This window comes from Rhinichthys klamathensis, unplaced genomic scaffold, assembly GCF_029890125.1.
Source record: "Rhinichthys klamathensis goyatoka isolate OS25496 unplaced genomic scaffold, OSU_Roscu_1.1 h1tg000225l_1, whole genome shotgun sequence".
In the NCBI taxonomy this organism is placed as follows: domain Eukaryota; kingdom Metazoa; phylum Chordata; class Actinopteri; order Cypriniformes; family Leuciscidae; genus Rhinichthys; species Rhinichthys klamathensis.
Genome location: NW_026606749.1, coordinates 534,043 through 559,394, shown reverse-complemented (window position 1 = coordinate 559,394; position 25,352 = coordinate 534,043). Strand labels below are relative to the sequence as shown.

At 37.9% G+C, this 25,352-nt stretch overlaps 1 protein-coding gene and 1 long non-coding RNA gene across 2 annotated transcripts; one reads left to right on the top strand and one right to left on the bottom strand.

Annotated features, from left to right (window-relative positions):
• Positions 1 to 9,997: 9,997 nt before the first annotated feature.
• Positions 9,998 to 18,704, bottom strand: tent5bb (terminal nucleotidyltransferase 5Bb). The gene is made up of 2 exons (XM_056264853.1): positions 18,331 to 18,704; positions 9,998 to 11,161 (listed from the first exon to the last, which is right to left on the bottom strand). Exons 1-2 carry the CDS (start codon positions 18,484 to 18,486, stop codon positions 10,136 to 10,138), a joined length of 1,182 nt encoding a protein of 393 aa, XP_056120828.1. The 5' UTR covers positions 18,487 to 18,704; the 3' UTR covers positions 9,998 to 10,135.
• A 2,252-nt stretch (positions 18,705 to 20,956) lies between these two features.
• Positions 20,957 to 23,030, top strand: LOC130099228 (uncharacterized). The gene is made up of 4 exons (XR_008808364.1): positions 20,957 to 21,103; positions 21,480 to 21,637; positions 21,723 to 21,770; positions 21,866 to 23,030. It is a non-coding gene; the product is annotated as an uncharacterized LOC130099228 (long non-coding RNA).
• Positions 23,031 to 25,352: the final 2,322 nt, after the last annotated feature.

Sequence of the window (25,352 nt, the reverse complement as noted above, 5' to 3'; positions counted from 1 at the left end):
CTTGGTGTGTCATGGCCCTAAGCTTTTGGACGCAGCCAATCATACTGAGGTCAAAAGTTCAAACAGGAGCACAAGAACTGCCTTACATTTATCTTCTCTGTTAATGCCAATAAGCTGAAAGTCAACAACCGACTTTGAACTTTGACCTTAAAAAGAGAAATCATAATGACAGTTATGGTGCACATAAAAGTATGTTTAAAGAAAGTAAGAAGGTGCTAGCAACCCATAGTATGTTTTAAACTAAGCCCATTTTGACTGCGTAGGTTTGGTGTTGTTTAGTCTGTTTGTTATTTTGTTTTGTTTGTTTTCCTTGGTTACCCTGGCAACCACTTCAAGTGCTCTAAACTGGGAGAGGGGTGAGCGCTGAAACAGTTTGGTTCTTGTTGCCATGCGGGAATAAAGAATCGGTCTTCCATACACACACACACACACACAGAGAGAGAGGGAGACACACACATCTGGGAATTCCTCTGCATGTCATTACAGGTGTCTTCCCTCACAGAATGTGTGGAAAAGTCATCAAATTACACATTCCACAAGGAATGAAAGTTTTTGACCATTAAACACACACACAGACATGTGCCTGTCTTCTATTCAGTCACAGTGATTCCGACTGCAAAAATGACAATTCATAAAATAATGGCTGATATACTGTGGTTTGAGTCACCCACCCAAGTGGTTGCAGAAACAGCTGAGTATTGACGCCAGTTCCTCCCCATTGTACAGATTAGGCCTGTCACTTTACGTTCGAAAATCGATTGCACAATCGATCGGACCAACCAACACAAGTATCGAAAACAAAAATAGGGAATCGATTTTAACGGGCTTCTCTCGGAGCGCGTCCAGCTCGTCACGACGCACGTCACACAGCAACTGCAGGCTCTGACAAACACACATAACAGCAAACTATACTTCTGCATAATGTGTCTCTTTTTACAACAAATATGTGAATTCTGCCGGTATTCAGACAGTCTCATGCATACAGATACAGATTCGGGCTATGGGGTACTATCGCTACGTACTTGAGTAATTTTTTGTATAATTAATTTGTGGTACTTTGACTTGAGTTGAATAAAAATAAAGTATTCAACTTCTCTACATTTATTTTTCACCAAAAGTACAAAGTAGGCCTACTTTGACAAAGGTGCCGACGGACAAAAGGGCGAGCTGGCATTTGACAGGCACTTTTGCAACTACTGCGGTGGAGCCCTGCGCTTCAGCCAATAACAGACAGGTTTAAAACGCTTCAGCCAATAACTGACAGGTCTGAGGTGCATCAGCCAATAACTGACAGGTTCTGACTGTGCAAAACCAATCAAAACTCCCGGTTTGGCTGGGGGGCGGGGTGTTCAAACCGCGTTTTGACATTCAACCACTGGCGCTCGCGTCGCGTTTTAAATCAGTAGTATCACTATATTTTAGTGAATGTAAGTGAGCTATGCTCATATTCTGTCTTATTTTATATTTTAATTATGGCAACTCCTGAAATGGGTCATCCCATTGATAATACCAGAGTACTGAGCAGTTGAAGTAAATAGACAACTCGGCTCATAACAAGGACACAGTTATTGCATGGACTGAGCAAGAACAATGCAAGTGTCTAAAATGCATGCACACAGTTCAGTTGAATAGTAAGCTTGCCCTCTTTAACAATGAAGTTAAACTAAAAGTATGAAGAAACTGAGTACAAAGCTGAAATAACCTCAACATTAGCAATCAGCAGTGAAATAAGAGCACATGATTTATCTGTCAATCAGATGCACGTAAAAGTGTAGTTCGTTACTGCAAAAGTGGGCTCCCAGCACATTTTCGGTAGAACGGGGAAAAAAGAGCATTTAATTTATTTCGAAAGTCCACTTTAGACATTCTACTAACTATAAGTTACTTTGCAACGACATGTCAACTAACTGTCAATAGAGCATTAGTAGACTGTCTGCTTAATATTTGCTAACACTTTATTTTGTTGGTCCCCCAACAGACATTCTACTGACTAGTAACTTGGCAACTACAAGTCAACTTATTCTCCTAACCAGAACCCTAACACCTAACCATAACAGTCTGACAGTCTACTACAGTCTACTAATACTCAAATGAGAGTTAGATGACATGTAGTTGAAAAGTTACTTATAGTTAGTAGAATGTCTAAAGTGGACTATCGCAATAAACAGTAACCTTAAATTCTATGTTACAGGCTATGTTGATTAGTGTTGCATTAAAGACATACATCATTCTTATGAAAATACCTGAGATGGCTTGATGAACACAGATATATTATCGCTATTATGTGTTTGTCTTCATGTTTCATCAATTAAAACGTCTCTTTCTGTCTTTCATAAAAATGTTTTGTAACTTAATGTCTATACTGTCACTTTTGATCTATTGAATGCAGCCTTGCTGAACAAAAGTACTAATTTCTTTGAAAAAGAAATTGTACTGACCCCAAATATTTGAAGTGTATATACATTTTGAAGGGAAAAAAATCCTAGTAGGGGAGAGTGGGGTAAGATGTGCCAGTGAGTAAGTTGACCCACCCCCTTTATCTTGGCAATCGTACACTTTTATTGTCATGTGACAGTTTTTGTTTAATTTTACTTAACAAACTCTCTGTTTAGTCTGTTTTTGGGAAGGTTACAACTTTATAAGGTTACAACATATTGTTTCAGAAATGCAAAAAATTAAAGATATTGAAAAAGTAACTTAATTTGGTTGGTTTTGTGTTGTTTAAGTTAGCTTTAAGAAAAGAAATGTGACTATTTGTAAAAGGAAATTTGATTATTAAATTTGTTTTTAAAAGAGGTAAATGATCTTTAAAATTTTACATGGGTTTGATTCAGATTCAGTTTGATGGTCAGTTTACACCCTGTAGCAACAATGACTTGTTTGGGGAAATTATTAGCTCAAATGGAGAATATTATTCATAAGCTAATGAATATGCACTATCACATACATAAATTAAATTATCCCAAATAGGGAATGGACTAAACCTTACCATATATGAATAATTAACACGATTACTCGTAGTAATTATTAATATTTGGGTTGGCTAAGTCAGATTAATTATCAGGGTCAATTTACATGTGATTCCAAATCAGTTTGTCATGCGTCACGGTTCGTCCTGCGGACCGGAGCCGAAAACTTCCTTATATCACAAGATTACCTGCCTGTATACCGAGTGAATATTTTCCGGTGGCCACACGGAAGTATTTGCTCGTATACGGCACTTTCAGATGTTTAAAATAGTTAACCGAGGTAGAGCTTTGGTAACTTTACAGACCTTTGACATATTACAGAGACTTCAAGCATGGGACAATGAGACAGATTCGATTCAAAGGATTATGGAATTTAATAACACAATACTAAGGGTTATATAGACTACTAAAAATCACGCAGGAGTAAATAATATGCATATCAAAACAAACAATTAACACAGGATTGCAATATGACGTATTTAAAAAGAGACAGTTAGAATGAGAGAGAGAGAGAGAGAGAGAGAGAGAGAGAGAGAGAGAGAGAGAGAGAGAGAGAGAGAGAGAGAGAGAGAGAGAGAGAGAGAGAGAGTGTGAGTGTGAGAGAGAGAGTGGGTGTGAGAGAGAGAGAGTGGGTGTGAGAGAGAGTGGGTGTGAGAGGGAGAGAGAGAGAGAAAGACAGAACAGTTCAAAACAGTTCAACAGAGACCCAAAGGATTCTAACATTAATCTAGACAACTTTAAGCAGCACTTAATTGAGATTTGTACGTTACTTGATTTAAACACGGTCCCTTTGTGTGCAGTTGTGTTACAAAGGCAGCGTGGTTGGAGTTGTCTGGAGCGTCTTCCAATAGGAGGCAGATGTTTGCGATTGCTTCAGCTGCGGCCCGTGAGAAACGATAAATCTTAGGCTTGTTTCGTTCGTGAATACACTGACCGAAGTCAACTATCAAACTGAGGTAGATCAAAATAAAAGAAAACTTAGATTAAAACAAAGTAGGAAAACGACGAAGAAGGAAAACTCCGGCTGGAGTTTAGCAGGAAAGTTTAGGAATCTCTCTCTGGCGTAGGAAAACTGCAAAGAGGAGAAGGTGGTGGTCTATTTTGAAGGGGCGCGGGACCTGCCTTTCTCACGTGTCTGATCCAATCGTTTTGCAGGAAGGCGGGTCGGCAGACCTTGTGATTCACGCCTTCCGGATCATGTGCATAGTGGCTAAAACTTGTTCGAAATACACTTCTAAACTAGTATTAATAAAAGCATGCATCATATTACATTTTGGGTTGATGATTCAATCTTCTTTGATTATTCTGATTACAACCATACCAAGTTCGGCATTCCTAGGGCTTAGTAAAATGCAGATACATGATTTTCGTGATTAAACAGATGTTAAATTGATCACATTTCATAAAAGCTTACAGTTATACCAGTTTTGTCACCAGGGAATCATGAAGCACAACCAGAAAAACATTTCACACATTTTACAGGGTGATTTTGACCATAGTGTTCAGAATGAATGTCTCTCGTGTATGTGTGTGCGTGTGTGTGTATGAGCGAGTTCACCCGGCGGTCGGTCACGCGGAGAACTTTTGGTCATCTTCTGTTCTGTGTATGTGTGTGTGTATTCAGAGTTCTTAGAGGGGGATTCCACGTGTGTGCGCTTATCTGAATGGACAATGTTCGTCTTGTCACCTTCGGAGGGGTTCTTCCGCGTGATTCTGATTCCAAGATGGGCCCTTTGGTCACATGTCTGTGTCACATGTGATAAGCAATGCATTTCTTTGTTTAACCATTCGTGGCAAACGCCAGTGTGTGAATCAGAGTCAGTAATTCAATCAAGTCCAAGCCCCATTTGCTTTGTGTGGCAAATTACAACAGAGAGACTTTGTGATTGACTCGGTAACCTAATCAACAGTCCCATGAACCTTACTTTTGTCATAGTCTCTGAATTAAAAGAATGCAAAACCAGCAGTTTAAGAAAATGGCAGATCTGACCATGGCTACAACCCAGATGGTGCAACTTACCATCTGGGGTAAATTGAGCCACAGGGAAACTTTTTAATAAGAAGGGCCCTTTGTCATAGATGTATTCTCATCATTTAAAATATACTTTCATTTTACTTCTGCCTAATTTTCTCTTATCCTGAGGACCACATGACATAAGCAAAAAAAAAAAAAAATATATATATATATATATATATATATATATATATATAGACACATCTTACCCCACTCTCCCCTACTTGGATTACATGAACCAGGAAGATGATATTCTGTGGTTGTGTGTTGGACCAGCAGCATTAACATGAAAAAGGGAGTATACTGTACCTGTACACCTGCGCTTTTCTTTGCCAGAGCCAAACTACACCAATTAGACTATTCATACTCTCATTATAATCAATTAGACGGTCACAAAGTGGTCATAAAGTCAATATAATTGGATGAAACTAAGGCGCATCTGGCACATGTTGCCTAACATCTCATTTTTTTCATGACATCTTTAATTGAAACTTTAAACAATGTGAGAGTCAGGAGGGATTTCTACAAACAATAGATCAGACAATCTTTAATTTTAACTTTAAACAATGTGACAGCCAGGAGAGATTTCTACAAACAGTAGATCAGACAAGCCCTCTTCTGTCATTCAATGTTATGTGTGTGATCTTTAGAAATCCAAAAAAGTAATATAAAGAAGAAAAACAGAGGAGCAACAGAGAAATGAAAAATGGAGCTAATGATTCTCTTGCTAAGAAAGAACATGGATTTCTTTGCTGGAGACCAACTTTGACTAGTTCTGGTTTATGATGATCTAATTGATGGAACAGTATACCAATAAAGCTTTGCATTCAATATGCTGGTCTTTTCAGCATATCTGTCACTCTGAGAGTCTTTTGCGTGTTTCCCTGTCAAATCTGAAACTGTGAATCATGCTCTGACCCAATTCGTCTCCAGCACCAGACAGAGAAAGAGGAAGATGGAAAGAGAAACACACAGTTACGATGGGCACCACCCTATGCTGATGGCAAATGTTGTGTTTTTTTTGTTTTGTTTTTACCTCAGACAGATATTAACCAGATGCCTCTGTGCAACTCTTTCTTTGTCAACTCTCATTTACACTGCTTGTAGAAAAAGCAGTGAGCAAGTAAACAATATCCTGAATTGTAAAGCATATGGCCCTCTGTCTCAGCATGGCTCCATTGAGGGCCCTTTTTGTTTCCACAAACAGTCAGTTTCATGATTTACATCATGATTCCATTGCTTATGAACATTTCTGAACATATTTGGACTGAGTAATCAAAATAAGCTTCAATCCTATCATTTTAGAATCTGTTATCAAACGTTTGTCACAGCCGGCCATGCTTCACGGTACACATGCACGGCTGTCTGTATCTGACATCAATCTGACAGCAAGCTTTATTCATGCTTCCCATAAGAGTCTTAAATTAATATCACAGGGAACAATCTGTCACACTCGAATGGTCAAGGCGCCCCACTAGCCATACTTTTTTTCCTCCAAACAGCTTTTACTGTTCCTCTATTAATTGCAATTCCATATTCTATAACTCACACTGTGCAATTACAGTGAGTCAAGAGGACATGGCCTTTGCTCGCCAGAAATCATTAACTTGTTTAAGAAATGTTCTGTCTTACACCAGTCTGCCTTTGCCCTCATTTGTTTTTGACATTCACAACCTCTGTTATGGATGAAACTATATGACAAAGTTTTCGACTTTCTTTTTGTTTTGTTTTTTTGTCTGTACTGAAATAAAATGATGCGAGACCCTTACACACAACCAATTAGACTGGATTTACTGAAGTAAACACCAGTCAGCAAGGCAGAAAAACAGGAGTTTTAAATAAAATTATAGTTTGAAAAGCTGTTTTTTGTGCCCAGTGTGCGTCATTTCAGAATTACCGTAATTAAGAGTTTCCGAGTAGAAAAAAGGCTATCACATCTTTAAACTTTGTAATTAAGCTGGACATTTAGAATTTTATGAAAGCTCTGACTTTTCTCACATTTGATGTTGTGTAAAAACAGCCAAAATGACAGTGGATTTAACAGTTAAACCTTGTCGGGTAGAAACCTCTGCACATAATTTAGTTTGATGTGTGTTACCAGGTACACTTTCTTTCTTCTTAAATACAGTATTTCCTGGTTAATGTAATTAGTATGTGCGTTGGTTTGAACTGAATAAAATCGTCAAAAAGAAGAATGCAGTACCTTCCCTAGTGAAAAAGTATATTTTAGCATACTTTTAAAAAGAATACTCTAAATTAATAAGTACAAACTGAATGTAATGTTTTCACTTAAGTGCATCTATGTCCACTACAGTCCTCACTACTTTTTACAGGAGCGCAGTGGAGTCTGTCCTTACAGAGTGCATTACTAATATTATAATAATATCGAATAACAGACTACAGTTAAATTATAATCAAGCACTTTATGTGTGCTTTAGTGTGTTAGTCATCACAACAAAAGATTATTAAAACAATTATTTATTATTTAGAAATGTACTTTAAAGTGAAACTTTTAATTTGACATTATTAGAGTACTTAAGTGGGTTAAGAAACATAGTCATGAAAGTGTACTCTCTTTAAGCAACCTTTTATTTCATTAATTATCTGAAAGTAGAATTTTATTAATATATATTTTTAAGATTTGAAGTGCACTACAACTGCACACTCAATACAATTAAGTGCACTTCTTTTTCACAAGGGTTAAGAGTCATAAATATCCATTTTGAGATGAAAACATGTTGTACACACCTGAAATCTCAATTTAAGAACAGCCCATGGCACCGCTTCCTGTTTGTCACACTGAATGATATTATTAACCACAAGTACATTACGTACCATGACGCAAGTGCTTGAATAATAGACTGTAGCCTATACAATACAACATGTGGTGCGGGTGCTTCTAAATTGCATATTCAGCAAGTACATTCCCTGCTCTCCTAACAGCTGTTCATCAGCTGTGTCCTCAGCAACAATGAGTGCGACACATCCAACACAAGCACAGCCTGCCCTATGAGAGTCAATGAGAGATACAGTATAAACCATCCATATCCCATAGACCTACAGTACAGTGGCCCCAAAAAGTACTTAGACATTCCTAAGCGCTTAAAACATCTGAATGTTGTTGTATTTGTTAATAAAAGAACAAAAGTAGTTTATGTTACTCTATTTTAGGACTATTCATGTTTATGATTACTTTATCCCTTTATCTTATGCAAAATAATCTAGTTCACCCAGAAATGAACATTTTGTCATCATTTACTCAGCATCAAGTTGTTCCAAACCTATATGAACTTCTTTCTTCTGCTGTACACAAAATAATCTCCTTCAAATCTTCTTCAAAATATCTTCTTTTGGGTTCAGCAGAAGAAAGAAATTCATATAGGTTTGGAACAACTTGAGGGTGAGTAAATGATGACAGTATTTTCATTTTTGGGTGAACTATCCCTTTAATGTAAAATGCTGTTAAACATTACTCATTCTTGATGAGATTTACTCGATTACTCTTGTGGACAAAAAAATAAAAAATACAGAGCATGCATTATTTGTTTCTTTCCCTGTGACATTAAGGTTTATATAGATCAAACCACTCATTAGCTTTGACTTATTAAACTCATCTATTAAACACATTACACTTCAGTGTGCACATGCATTTCTACAGATACGGGGGGGAAGACTAGAGCAAATTCGGCTATTTTTCTTTCTTTGTTTTTATTGATTTGTAAAGGAAATGCCCTGCCCCTGAAAGTAAAAATACTGTACTATACAATAGCCCAGAGAACAAAACAATGAACATTTTTAATTTACATACATTTCAGTTTGTAGTTGGTTCAGGCACTTACAGTCACAGAAGTAACATTCCACAAGCTGCTACATCTAAAGTCTTTGGTCCTCAGTTTTTCAAATAAGGAAAGTAGGAAACCATGATCAGAACTGAACACATCCTCCCAGTTTTACGGCTTTTCTTGATTTTATTTTTTCCTAACTTCAACAAAAGCTGTGTTTCATAACTTAAAAACATTTCATTTATAAAATATGAATGGGTTACACATGAATGTGGAGTGGAGAAGTGCTTTAGACATTTCTCCCCCAATGTTATTGTTTCATCTGCACTGGACAAAATCCTCACAAAACGGTTTTGAGTGGATTTGGAGCAAATTAAATCATTTTGAGTCTTCCAGTACAGCAGAGTTCATTATAATAGACTGGATTGGTAGCATCCATATAAAGACAAAATATCTCACTTCTGGTCTCCATTGAGTTTTGCACAAAACAACCTGCTATAGTAGAATGGTGAGTCTCATGACACTTAAAAACATGACTGGGTCATATTTCACCCCAAAATCACAAGACAAATATAGGAAATTATATTGTACATAAAGAACATTTCCTATTAAATTGTAGGACCATTAAGATGTAATAGTTTTATGACAATAAAGTATATTTTCTAAAGTCTATATAGGTCTATAATTTAAATTGTGGAGCAATTTATTCATCATATTGTCATTTTCTTTGTTCTAGTTATATAACTGTTTACTTGATTATTTATTAACAGAGAATTTAGAAAATTAGAACATTTTACTTTAAGTTTTGCTGTGGTTTGCTTAGCCTGTAAAATTTGGTCATATTGCCTATCCTAAGTGATCAGGTTAATAAATCTAGATAGTACACAGTTAGAGTAGCCTAGCTAGCTATAATAATATATATATATATATATATATATATATATATATATATATATATATATATATATATATATATATATATATATATATATATATATAAATATATAGGTGTGTGTGTGTGTGTGTATATTTATTAATTTATATATCAAAGATTTCTGGAAAATGCCATTTTGTCACAAAAAAAACTAAATCCTGGTGGAACTGATTAGTTGTACTTGACTGTTTGTTGATTTAAATAAACAAATACCTTAATTTTCACAGTAATACAGTAAAAATACTGTACTAAATCATTATTAGTAGGCTAGTATTATTATTATAACTCTTATGAGAATATAATGAAAATTACAACTGAGAAATTAGAATTTCTTTATGCAAAATATACTCTTTTTTTCTCTTGATATTGAGGTGAAATCTAACAACAATCTGAAGACTGCAAATATGCCCCAGAAGTGTTTTTGTCCCTTCCTGGCTCAGCTACAAGGCAGCCATGTTTGATAGGAGCTGTTACAGGTGGAAATGGGTGAATGCACATGTGCTATATAGTAGTTGCTGAAGTTGACGTCTCTGACATAGGGAGCTGGTTGGTAGTAACATGTTACATTAGACAGTGCAGGGATTGCGTTCTGTTCAGCCAGCACGCGTAGTGCCAAAGAGGAGATGAGCGCGAGTGTCTGTCTCCGCTCATGGCCCATGAGACATACGGTGCTTTCATCTACCACGTGATGGAGAGTCACGAGGCAATCGTAACGCTTGTGCTCCATGCCGTTAAAGTGGTTCTGCAGGTACGCCTCCAGCTTCCTCTGCTGCTCATTGATGTCAGAGAAGTCGATGAAAAAGCGTGAGCACATGTAGCGCTGTAGCGTCTTCATCTGTGCCTCGGAGGCTGGACGGAAGCCTCTTACCAGCAAGTGGCAGTACTTCAAGAGCCCACCTCCACGGATTTCTTCCGGGCTGTGCGTAGCGATGATTTTGGCATGTAGGTGTCCTAGCGCTTCTTCAAAGTTTCCGTACATGCTCTCTCCGAGCACAGTGGGATGGAAACTCTCGGACATGGGCGTCTCGGAGCAGCGGTCGAATAGCAGCAGCGAGTCCAAGCCGATCTGAAAAGAATCCACGCTGAACTCAAACTGCCGTCGCAGGGAGTCCACAAACTTCAGCTCCACATTTTTGCCAGTGTTGTTGGAAAGTGAGATGAGGCTCCAGCGGTCTGTGTCATTGCAAACCTTCACCAGCTTCTGCACGTACACTTCCTTTAAGGTCAGGGCAGTGATGCGGTCCCGGCTCACGCCGGGGGGCAGGAACTCCAGGAGGCTGTCCAGTACCACATCCTTTACCAGACGGAAGGTCTTGTCATCGGTCAGACTCAGACCAAAGATCAGGTCCAGGTCTTTGTAGCCCAGGCCAGTGTCCTGATGGAGCACATAACTGGCAGCAGAGCCATTCAGCTTCACATCACGCACCACTACACCTCGCTCTTCTAGACGAGCCCGCACCACCTACACATAAAGGAAAGAAAGAGACATAGCAAACTTTTTTTTACAAATTTCATACAGATTGAAATTTTTACAAATTTCATACAGAACTGTTTTTCATTTGCTTCAATATGGCGGACAGTCATATTGTTGGAAGTCAATCAGAATTTAAATTTTGAACAATGTTTTCATAAGTCATTAGCGTTTTTGCAAAAAACATATCTCTGGAACACTAGGTGGCGCTGTTCAAACTTTTCAAGTACCTTCTGGACATGCCGATGATGATACCTACCGAATTTTGTGTCGATATGTCAAATAATTTAAAAGATATTGCGATTTGTGTCAAAATTCAAAATGGCAGCCTGATGGTTCATCTGATCCTGGCAAAATCGGTATCCACAGATTCATAACACAAGGAATCCATAGACACTAAGATCATGATTTTCTGACAAACTGTTTTCTGCCATTTTTTGCCACATCATGATCTGTAGGTGGCACTGTTCCCAGATTTGGCATGGACCCTCAGATCATGGTTCCGATGAAGCGTACCAATTTCTGTCTCAATTGCTCAAGATACAGCCTCTGAACCAATTTAGGGTCAACCTCGTTAAGTTTGTGACTTTTGAACAAAGATTAATAAAACCATTCTCAGTCCAAAGATCATGCGAGCCAATTTTCATAAGAATTGGGCAAAATTTGAAGGAGGAGTAGCGAAAAAACAGAATACTGTACTTTTCAAAATGGCCACTACTGTAATGGGTGGACTCTTAATGTAAGATGTTGGATTGATCAGCATGATGAGGGGAATCAGGTGTACCAAGTTCAATTTTTCTAGATCAAAGGGTTCAAAAGTGAATTTTGAACTGGTGGTGGCGCTATAGAGTTCGTCCTAGAGACTCCAAATTTGGTCAGATTGCTATTCATTACCATCACTATAAGTGTGCCAATTTTCATCATTTTCCTACTTACGATTCATAGGGCCACCTTAGACTAGCATTGGGGGAAAATAATAAGAAAACTAATGGATACAATAGGGGCTTGGCCACAAATAAATGGACCATTATATTAGTAAACCACATATTTAAGTATGTAGTACATCATAGAGCAACGAGGAAATTGAGAATCTCCTATTAACTTGACATTTGGGAAGTCAAAGACTTAGTCGGAGTCAAAGACTTAGCACATTGATTTTTTGTGAAAGTCTAGTTCTGTGGAGGTTCTGGATTTCCTCAGTGCCCAGCCAGACCAGAAGAGATGTCACTGTGTAAGTATCAGGAGGATCCGCTGCAAACAGACCCAGATCTGCTAAGGTGAACTGGGTGGTTACTAGAATATTGCTATGTGGTTACTAAAGTGTTAAGGTGCATAGCTGTGTACTGTTTGTTCAACATCTTTTTCTTTCTCTTTGTCTCTGTCTGATTTATGAATGTTTTCTATCCATCACAACACATGATTTGGTTGACCTATTTCTCTGCACAGTTACAGTGTCTGTACCTCTTAGGATCTAAATGGAAATATTTTATTTCATCACCAGATATCTGTCTGCACACTTCTGACAACTTGTCTAAAAATTACCAGGGGGAAAAAACAAACAACAAAAATAAAAAAATGAAAAACAACACAATGCTCCAGAACAAATGTTGGTTTTCTGGGATACAGCAAAGGTCAGGACATAAAATGAAACTTTCAGATCCAGTTTCCACAATGGAATTATACATTTCAATGTTCTTGAAAATATCTTGGCAGACATTTTTTTTCACAAGGAGAACCAGTTAGTTACACTGGTAACCAAATACTTTCAGACAGTTGGTAGGCCATATTGACAACAGTTTGTACCTAATAAAATGTTTCTTAAAGATAATAACTTCACTATTTTGTCAATAAAACTAAACATGTTAGGCTTATTAGCATGCATATTACTTGGATATTGGCTGTTTATTAGTACCTATAAAGTACATATTAATGCCTTATTCTGCATGACCATACTCTACATCCCTTAATCCTACCCAATTCCTACCCATTACCTAAACTTAACAACTTAAGCAGTAATTAGGTGTTTATTGAGGGAAAAGATGTAGTTAATAGTTAATACTGAGAATTGGACCCTAATCTGAACTGTGGCCGATTGTTCTAAAGACAAAGCTTTAAGTCAAAGCATATGTATGACATGACTTTTTGCTGAATTAAAAAAAAAATAACTACAAAAACGACTCGGGACGTGATCACGCATAGCAGCAATGCACAAAGTCACACACAAGATACAAGGAGCATTCCCTCAAAAAAGGAAAAAGCCTAGAGGGACTGATGCACAGTTTAACAGTTGAAATCTCCTCTGAAACTCTAAAGAAGACGCATACATTGAGATATCTTGAAATCTACAAGCCTATTTCCTTTGACCCTGTGTTGAAGGCTTGTAAAAAAGCCGCAAACACACTGGTCTGACCGGTGCTGACAACGCCTTGGCTCGCCTTGTTTTGTTTTCTAACCTGGCCAAAATAGGTTTCGTGTTTTATTTGTAGGATGATCGTAAGGCACATTTCCACACAGCATTTTTCAGATTTAGGCTGGGGAACAGGCCAACAGAACACAGCATCATTGCCCCCTGGATACCGACAGCCACTCTGGGCAGCCAGTCACACTGTGAACTGCCAAATGCAAAGGGATGAATGAACCACTTACGAGTCTCTGACACTGGCCCGGGCTCAGGAAATGAGTCAGTGAATCCCCTGTATACTGGACTAGACTATTAAGAGTTTTTTCCTGATCTTAAATTGTTTCCAAAAATTCACAATGGAATCTTTGAAATTCTAGCTATTGGATGGCCATGTGGATAACCCTAGGTGTTATATGAAGCTCAGATAAAACTTTAAGCAGTTACTCATACATAACTTCCATTACACCAGTTATACGCCCCATCAGTAAAGGCCTTGTCCAAAAAAATCATTCATCTTATTTTCCAAACAAAAAAACTAAATAAGTATGTCATCATTTACTCACCCTAATTTTGTTCCAAACCATGCATTTTTTCTTCTTTTTTTGGAGACTAGGAATGTTGAGACTAGGAATGTTGAGCTCCAAATAAGGACCATAAAAGTTATCCATATGACACATGTACTTTAGTCTTCTAAAGGCAAATTATAGCTTTGTGTGAGAAACAGAGTGAAAATGAAGTTTTGTTTGTTTGTTTTGCTGAATACGTTAGAGTCTTACAGGTTTTGAACAACATGAAGGTGAATAAATGATGACAGAACTTGAACTATCCCATAATTTCTTGAACTATCCCAAAACAAGTTTTCAGGGGGTCAGTATTACTACCTTTTTTTTTTTTTAAAGATACATTTTACAGTGAAAGAATGTTAAAAAGGCTCTGTTGATTAGCTCCCCCTGCAGGTATGGGTGTATGGTGTAATGTATACCTCAAAGCCGCTGGTTTTACCAGGTTTATGTTACATGCTTGAGGGATGAATTCCTTTAAGACATCCATTCACACACTCATAAAAGCACCTGTTCTAAGACAGGAACAATGGGAATGGCTTAGATGTAGTCTATGTATCCTTGCAGATTGAAAAAAAAAATAATCCTGAGGAGTTAGTTTACACTCTGGCCGAATTGAAAGATTTACCAGGCTCCTCTTTACCACACGGATGCCATGTCAGCTCTGGCTCACAAGTCTACTGTTTCCAACAGGATTAATCCACTTTTAACCTTATGTGCCACAAACAAGCCAACTTTGTCTGCTAAACAGGGCAGTGTAAGCCAAGGAACAATGCAAAAATTATACCACTGAGAAAAAATGAAATAGTGGTGATTTGTGTCTGAGTGTTCTTTCTACATTTGGTAATAAGAACGATGCATGCTTTACAACAACACCAAATACTGATGCCATGTAACAATCTTCTGGAGGGCTGATGACCAACAAATCTAAGAGTTTGCTTCCTGGTAGTTGAAGACGTTTCCACTGTTATATTGTAGACAAAACACTTGTGAATACGGCAAATTCCAATCAGATTGTCAGAATGCTACTAACATCCAGGATTCGAAATGAACAGGTTTTTATCAGTCTTTCAGGAAACAAAATCATGTTTAAATTAATCTGTGTTGGTACTATGAGCACTTGCAAGAATGAACTAATCATTGGGCTTGCTTCAAATCTTTCAAATATATAGAGGTTTTTTTGAGGCACTTACTAGCAACCATATTGCATATTTATGAGCAGAACTGTATATTGTTTGTTTTCTGTCTGGGAAATAATCTGTGCTTATTACGTTTGGATGGACAGTAATTCAGTGGACGTAATTGGATGGCCAGTAATGAAGGCGTTTCAGTACAGAAAAATCTCAGAGACTTTTTTCCAAAATGTCTATTATTGTGTAGAAATATTTTGAGATAAACCTACCACTAAACAAGAACAACTGTGATGGTTGCTTCACATGTCAGTCAGACTCAGGTCTCTTCCTGTCTAAGTGGGCAGTTCTAACCAGCCTAAACTGCACCAGAATTTATGCTAAGTCAAAATTCAGGCAATGAAAGACTAGCTGCTTGGTAGGTTGCCACCATGACCTGTACAATAACTGTAATGCCTGTTCTATGTGTACACATTACATTAGTGCATTGATTTTAAATGAATCTACCAAGTGTCAAGAATATAAAAATATGATGCTGAAAATAGATAAAATGTTGGTGATGACAATGTTTGGCAAGGCAAAAAAAAATGAACTACTGGCCTTATTGAGAGGGTTTTATTGAGAACAAAAGTGAATAGTTTTCATAAAGACAATCAAAGAATCTAATTAAAGAAGAGATACTGCAAAACCTAAAAGCTTATGGACTTGTCTGATGTCTCCCACATTAGATACAGAGCCCCACAACCAGATGGTAGAGTAATAAGCACTTTCATTTGGAGGCCAGTGATGTCATCAGAGAGAGGCCTAATTTTGAATAAGCCATTTGATACGGCTGGGTAAAAATACTAGCCTATATATCTTGTTTCACAGTTAATTGTGTGAACTGGCTTCCTTGCAACCATGAGGTTGTAAATAAAACAAGCTAAATTAAGGGAAATACTGCATTAAAACTAAGAAGTTCATTAGTCACCCTTAAAATATTTAACATTTTGAATGTTGGTTGTTACCTCTGTTAGTAAAAAGTATCTTAAAATCTATCTTCATTCTAGTTCTAGTTTATTGTTCCAAATTGAAAAGATTGTGTTATTGGACTGAGAGGCAAGTGTGTATGGAATAAGACAAGCTATCATAAATCATATGAATGACATTTTCAACATGAAGGGGACGTTTGAGAGTGTCAGGCATCAGTCAGCAGACAGCAGGATCAGTATGAGAGTTTCTCCGGATGTTAAATAGATTAAATTGCCTGATTTGATTGCACAAACACCTGCTGATATCTACTGGAATTCAGCGTGGAAGAAAAGCTGACCCATAAACCTTTTCCAGTAAGGCTGCTAAAGTCACGACCGATTGCAAAAGCTAAAATGTATCCTTTACAGTAGAATAATCAGGAAAAAAAAAATCATCTTGGCACCTCATTGAGATACTAGCAAATTACACTGAACCTTTAGATGAATATGATATATGCTTTCAAGCTTAATAATGCTTGAGTAGAGGTGCTTAAAAACTTACACTTGAAAATAAACTACCACAGAAATTTGAATGCCAATATATTCAACATTTTTAACAATATCATTTTATTTTAACAGTAACCTGTCAAATAAACAAAAAGTGCATTTAGTCATCAAGAATGAGGCTCATTAAAAGTAAATTGTAAAATAGCCAATAAATCTGTATTACCACACATTCTAAGTTTATACACTGTGTGGCAACCATAAACAGCCTACAGTATGGGGTTATATTACAGAAACATTCTAAATCGGTTTCTGTTTAATATTCTGTTCAGTAACCTTTTTTAAATAGGAAATAAACCTTTTTTTACATATTGAGTCAAGAATTAAGATTGCAATACAGAAACAACCTAACTTTCCTATGTGTTTCCAGTTCTATCTGTTAAGTAGCCATGGTAATTCCATTTAGGAAATAGACTTTAACTTTTCTGTTACACATTTTCTGTAACATCCCCTATTAATAATAGCCCTACATACAATGGGTCTCTTTCACTAATAATTGCGTGGATTATTTAGTCAATACACGAGCGTATGCACATACATTTGTTCTTAATTTCGTTCTAATGTTTGAATTTGTAATGCATTTGGAGTAGGCCTACCTATTTATGAGCGGCCGCGTGCACGAGGTTAGTCATTTGCATTAAACACGCCCAAACCATCTTCTTATAAGGGCTTTCCGCACAACATTTCGTCACTCTCGTCAAACATTTGACGCTCTCTGCAGACGCGCACTCGCCAGATCCCCGAGCAAATCCAAGTGTACCATGCTCAAAACCATTTCAGATTACGAAACTCTCAATAGCCAGCTGTAAATCAAGCGTAAATCTGCGTTATTTAGAGAAACCTCGCAGCTGAGACTATTTAAGCTAATGGAGGTTTTCTCACTCTTTCACTGGCTATAGCCTATGATGAAATATAAAGATGAAATTAAATTGCAGGCCTATTATTTATTAATATAGCATAATATTATATTATATAATTAATAAGAAATATAACGTCTTAACACGAGTATATGCTTTTTGTGTGCTACTAGTGGTTTCAGTTGTTCCTAAAAAAATCGCACATTGAGAATGCATTTTAGTAGCCTAGCCTATGACATTTTTTTTGTGAATCATGATTTGTTCGAGAAAACGTTCGTACACATATTTCACGCACAAATTTGTACGTAGCCTACACATGCGCGAATGAGAGCCTACCTGTAGCGCCTAACACCCCTTTACTGTGGCATAATAAAATAACATTTTGTATAAAACAATAAAACCTAAAATGTTGTTTTTGTGAAGAATAAAAATTTCTTTTTTTTTCTTTTACTTTTATCTATTTAAAAAATGTATATAAACATTTATTTTCATTGGCGATGGTACTAGTAATAGTGTTAGCTTTATATCTATTTTGTTTTGTGTCAGAGAGGATCCATTAGGATTCAGGAATGCTCCAAATCCTATATTTTAAAAAATGGAATTGGAATTCTGTCCACATTATTGCATTCCTTTTGGTGCAAACTGTGTTCAGCTGAGGTTTCATATTGTTATGTAAAGCCTAGGTTTGGATCCTGTACCTGTACGATATGTCGCGGCTGAATGGAGAGTGTAGGGAAGTTTCCTCGCCCGTGGATCGGGACACACTCTCCCAGGATGGAGTCCAGACGCTGCACCTGCTCCCACGACAAAACACAACAGCGCCGGCTGTGCTCCGACACATCTGCGGAGGACATGGCGAAATCAGTCCGATGAAAACACAAGTCTGCTCTATGGATGTCAGCTGGACGCCCCTACTTGTTTCTGATGATGTCCGACGAGTTCGGTTTAGAGTAAAGAGTCAATTCAAGATCAAAGCGTGGATTTGAAAAGTTATTTTATCAACGAAACAGAATCCAAATATTTGCCGATGAACAAACGAACTCAAGCGTCTGTTTCCCACAGTAGCCTAGAGTTACTCACACAGTCTACCGTTCATTCACTGTGCCTGCTGGAATAAGCCTACAAATACATTTAAACCTGCCATATTTACATACGCCGCTCAATTGGTCAGCTTTATGAATAATTAAATCTTTTATAAGAACTAAAGGGTTTGTGCACGCCCACGTCCACACCACGTCACAATAACCTGCTGCGATCATTGGTTGTAGGAGGGGCGTTCGATGTGTGGGAGCATGTGTTCAGTTTATGGTAAACACAAAGCAGAATTGTCGAAGCTAGTTAGTTTTATTACCTTATCCAATAGGTTAAACCTGTAAACATATGATAATATATTCACATCGTATCGTAGTTTGATTTACAGTAGGTTTTTCAAAAGTCTATTTTTCTCATTGCTTTTCAAGATGGTTTATGTCATTTGTCTAAAAACTGACACAGTCTATAATTTGTTATATTATAATCACAGCACCTGTTCTAAAAGATTATTTAGATCTGCATATGTTGAGAACTCAGCTATTTCAAAAGGAAGTGAAACTGATCTCATTTGTATACATTTGCTGGGAATCTGATATCTGACATGACGTTAGAGCAGTGCTCTGAGTGGTTTCAAGCAGTCTGAACTGGAACTTCTCCATAATAATTTGTAAACGGGACATTTATTACAAGTGAGTACCATATAACACAATTCTATGAACATTACAAGAAGGCAATTTGCAGAACAGCATAGGTATAAGCCAAGCAGAGTAATCAAATAAAGTATGTCAATGATAAAAAAGCAAAAATATGACACCTTGAATTAACTAATTAGGACATAATTAGACAGTTTTACTGTCGTGTAAAAGATTTTGAAACGGCACTGTAAAAAAAAATTGTTAGGTAACCTAAATCAGGGGATTTCCATCTTTTAGAGGCCACGGACCACCAATCCTCACTGTTAGCCCGGATTTTATATCTAATAAAGATTTTTATTGCAATTTAATTAAAATATTTAAGTTTGATTGCATTACTAACAAAATATAAGTAGATTCTACTAATTTGTGGACATAATTTGAATGTGTGAATAAATGTAAGTTAAATGGACTCAAATTATGAAGTTTTTCTCCTGACCACGCCTTCCACACAGTGGTTTGATGCTGCGAGTCAGGTAACGCCATTTTGTCGTGGTGTATGTGAATTCAAGGAGCTGTTAATGAGAAGTTGGAACATCTGTTTTAGTGAGTTCTATTGACATTTTACTCGACATTTACCTTTTCATCGTTTATTTGTTTTCCTCAAGGGTCCGTTTGTGAGCAGTGACAATCAGTGTTTGTTTTTTTAGCTAGATAGATTTCTCACTAGAGTGCAGCGGACATCGACGGCGACGCGCTTGAACACCGGCGAGTTCGACGTACGTTTTTTTTTTTTTTTTTGTCTTTTCCTTCCTATTGTTTCTTTTTCACTCGAGGAGCTGTTGTTGAGACTGAGAGTGTAACTGTTTGAACCTCTGGCCAGCGCCAAACACCGCGAATATGGTGGTGAGTGCAATAATTTATCGACCCCATTTTATTTCGGCACGGCTATTGATTGAAAGAGTAAGTTAAAGTTAATTAATGGGTTGAATGCAAAAACGTATGGATGTACTATGTCATAGGCCTCTTAACGACAGACTATCTTGTTTTGTGTTGCAGGTCAAGAAGAGATGCTTTGGACCTGCAAGTATTGCCCTCATAACTGCGAAAAGAGAGCACATCTATTTAAATATTACAGGCTCAATCATGTAAGTTATACATGAACAGAACAATTTCCTTGTTTACATCTAAAACTAATGTATTTAAATTACTTTGCACAATGTTCAACTTATCCTGCTGCCATTCACACCAAAACTCCATATTAGCAGTATGTCATGTGGGTTTACTGAGACCTGTTCTAAGGCTGATTAGTGTATTCATCTGCATACTGTACAGTGCACAATTACATGTAAACCATAAAGTCAGGTACCATTATAAAGACTATAAAGACTATAAAGACTATAACTTTAATGTTTGCTCCTCACAGAAAAGTTGTCAACGAAAAGCTTTGACATCAGCCTGATGGTACTTCAATGGCCAGCTCTTTCTACAGTAAACCAGGTATGTATTAGCCTGGTCCTACCAGACTCTCGTACACATTTAATTTGTACAGAGAATCTGGCCTCTCGCCATTCGCCTTATTCACCTCGAACGTTCCATCGAGCCTGAGGGGTACACTTACCACTTCCGGTTGTTCTCACAACGCGATTTCTCTGCAATGGCGCCTCACTGCTGTGTTCCCCAATGCACTTCATCACACAGGAAAAAATCAAACAGAGGACAAACGTTTCACCGTTTCCCCAAAGATCATGGACTACGTCGACAATGGATAATAAACATCAGAAGGGATCCTGGTCGTAATTTTAAGGTAAGTTTTATTATGTCTGGTGCTGTGAGGCTGAGCCGTCTCCATAACGAGCTTGTATCACTAGCAGCTAAGTTAGCTAGGCTAGAACTAGCACGTTTTAGTAGATAGATTAAGGCAGAGAGCCAGGTTGTTGAAATATACAGCCTAGTCCAAAATTAGTAGTATGTTATTAAAATCTACCACCACAGATTTACTAGTATAAGCATATTCTGAGTGACCTTGTTTGTATTAGCTTCTAGTCACAAGCTAACCTAGGAAACACATCACATCAGTTTTCCTAGCTAGGAGGAGGATGTACAGGAGTCAGATTGAGTCTGATCAATAAAATTATACATGTAAAAATGTTTATATGATCGTATTTTATTTGCTGATGCAGATAAACGCATACACAAAAGTGTGCTCGGAGCATTTCCTCCCAGACTGCATTGTGAAGAGCAAGACTGGCATCACCAAGTTGAAACAGGGAGCTGTGCCAACTGTGTTTGCATGGAGTTCTGTCAGACCAGAGAGGAGGAGTGTTGTTAGAACTGCAAGGTAGTATTAAGATGAATTAAGTTACTAGTTTGTAATGCATTTATTAACTGTGTAGTGACCGTATTTCTCTGTTGATGATTTCCAGTAATGTTTCCACGGATCTCGATGATCGACATGGTGTGAATGTGTTGAGGTACGTAAAAGATGTAATTGGTTACATGAATTGAGCATGAGTATCATTGTAAAACACCTAATGTGTCCATCAATATGTTTATCTTATACTTCCAGTGAAGAGACGCCCCCTCCGCACCCAGACCATGAGTATGCTGCACTGCCTCCCTCACTTCAAGATCAACTTGAGGAAGCCCGCAAGACCATCGGTGATCAAGAACTTTTAATTTTAGAGCTTCAACAAGAACGGTTTTTGATTTCAAATTTTCAAGGTGACGATAAACAGATTTCATTTTATACAGGGTTCCCAGATTATGATACATTTATAGCTGTGTTTATGGCCCTGCAACCTACTGCAGAAAATATGGTGGGATGGAGTCAGGCTCAGCGACTTAAACATACAAGTGGGGAGGTACTTCGTCAAGGCTTTAGCGCCTCTAAATTGTCCACTATGGACCAGTTTTTTCTTTTTCTTTGTAGGTTGAGGCAGGGATTTCCTGAACAGGATCTTGCAACCCGTTTCCATGTATCACAGTCAACAGTAAGCAGGATCTGTGTGACCTGGGCCAATTTTTTGTATTTTATGTTGGGATCACTTCCAATGTGGCCTTCAAGGAAAACTGTGGATGAACTTATGCCAGATTGTTTTAAATGCACGTTCCCGGCTACTAGAGTTGTATTGGATTGCACAGAAATTCATGTACAGAAACCTAGTTCCAAGGTCCTTAACTCAGCGATTTATTCACACTACAAAGGGAACACCACATTTAAGGGCTTAATAGGTATTGCCCCCTCAGGTGAAGTGACTTTTGTCAGTGATTTATATACAGGTTCAATATCTGACAAAGAAATTACCAAAAAATCAGGTATTCTTTCTGTTCTTGAAGAAGGAGATATGGTAATGGCCGATAAAGGCTTTCTCATTAAGGACCTTCTCTCTGAAAGACACGTCTCCCTTGTAGTCCCTCCTTTTTTAGGCCCAAGTGGACACTTCACTGCAGACGAAGTACGAAAGACTCAAGCGATAGCAAGACTGCGAATTCATGTAGAGCGCGCTATTAGGCGGATTAAAGAGTACCATATTTTTGATAAAGTCTTACCCATGACACTGGTGGGCTCCGTTAACCAACTGTGGGCCGTCTGTGCCCTTTTAACTAATTTTCAAGGTCCTCTCTTTTAAAATTGTAATGTTAATGTAAATATCTACCAATGTTATGTAAATCTCTACAACTGACATCTTAATATCCACAAATGTATTCAAACCTTGAATAGAAAGTGTTCATCTTTATAAATCTGTACAAAGCCTTAACCATCATTATTGTTCTTTTTTATAAATCTGTACAAAGCCTTAACCATCATTATTGTTCTTTTTTATAAATCTGTACAAAGCCTTAACCATCATTATTGTTCTTCTTTATAAATCTGCACAAAGCCTTAACCATTATTATTGTTCTTTTTTATAAATCTGTACAAAGCCTTAACCATCATTATTGTTCTTTTTTATAAATCTGTACAAAGCCTTAACCATCATTATTGTTCTTCTTTATAAATCTGCACAAAGCCTTAACCATTATTATTGTTCTTTGTTATAAATCTGTACAAAGCCTTAACCATCATTATTGTTCTTCTTTATAAATCTGTACAAAGCCTTAACCATCATTATTGTCCTTATCATGGTCAGTGTATCACAGGATCAGTCCCTGTCAGACCTTATAATCACTTCTCATGCTCTTTACTTTTACATACCTGTGAGTGATTTGATTGTTTTACGTGTGTGTATGTATAAGCTACTGGATGTGTATCTATCTAAAGAATAAAGTACAATTGTATTACACATGGATGATGTCCTTCATAACTTTATAATTTAATATACCAGAACAGCAGGTCGGAATATCAGAAAACATAAAAAAAACACATTGATAGGCACACTGGTCTAGGTTTGTAAAAGTAACTTTGTACATAGAAGTTGGTACAGGGGAATACTGTAAAATGGCCTGCCTGTATACTGTAAGCATGGAAAAGGAACCAGAACATCCGAAAACAGGCCATTCAAAAAACATTGATAGGTTATTGGTCTAGGTTTGTAAAGGTAACTATGTACATAGAAGTATGGAAAAGGAACCGGAACAGGTCAGAACATTAGGAGCAAACCATTTAAAACATTAACAAAAGAGAACTATAGGCCCATACATAAACAGATTATCAGTGATGTATTACATGATTTTGTTACACAAAGAAGGCAGAAAGTGAGAAAAAAAGAATGTGTCCAATTTACACTTCATGTTCTCCCACTCCTTTGGTTGGAAGTGCACCCGCTCCAAGTGATGGTCATCACTGCACTTCACAAAAAAGTCACACCACTTCAACCCAGTGATGCCCATCTGCCCCATCACTTGAAAATAGTATTCGTGTGTGGTCTTCAGGCTAAGGCTACCATCAGCCTTGCAACGCAAGTACTTGCAATCCCTCACGCTCCCTTTGTTGGGGCACTTGATCTCCAGGAGGCCGTGCGTTGGTGAGGCACTGGGGTCAATCACTTTTCGGTCAGGTGAGGCACCTAGGTGTGGGGCGTGGTGGTTGATGACGAACCCACAGGGGAAGATCTCATAGCCAGTGAGGTCTTGATATTCAGCCGCAGCAACAGGCTCCAGTTCCAAACCTCTCTTCATCACCTTAGTCTGCACTATTTTCTTTTTCAAATTGGCAGCGAATACGTTGTAGTCTGCCACCCTTGAACAAATACTCTTGAAGGAAGAGGAGGTAAGACGGTTGGCTCGAACTTTATGCCAGGTCTTGCTATGGCTCTGTTCCCTTGTCTCTATCTCCAGCTGAATTGCAACAGCCTGAGTGACCACCAGGCCACCATAGTAGCACGACTCAGTGTCATCCAGGACAGTGTAAAATGAGCATGGCTGTGATGGTAAGGGAAACAGGGGATCATCATTAGCCCTGGAAGACTGTGTTGCGTGGTAGGTAAGCACAGATCCCTTTGGAAGGTCTCCAAAGTCGGTAGAGACAAGAGCAGCATGCTGTTTTCTGTTCTCCTCCAGCAGCTTGAACATCTGACTCTTGCTTTCTATTTGACTCAGGTTTCGGTGTAGGCTCTCTGCAAAGGCATTTGATGGAAGCGGGAGTGGCACAGGACAGTACAGGTTTGACATCACCCCTTCAGACGAGCGTTGCCTCTTTGGCGGAGGTGCGTTGGTCACTGGTGGTTTTAGCTTTGAGACACTCACAGAGCTCACCGTTCTTGGACTGACACCCAGGGCCCTCGATGGAACGTGCCAGGCTTGAGGCAGTGACGTCTTGCTCGTTGTTGGGGGGACAGATGTGTAGCCCATCTTGGCAAAGTGAGCGAGAGTGTAGAGCAGCCCGATGAGATGGTTGCACTGTCCCAAGCCAGCTTTGCAGTTGCACTGCGTCTCCCTTATGAATGGCCGCTCAAGTGACAGCTCCACCTGAAAAGATAATCAAACTTTAGACACTTGACACTTCAGAGTTGCTATTAACAAATATATGGCATATATGTGTGTGTATGTATATGTATATATATATATAAAATATATATATATATATATATATATATATATATATATATATATAT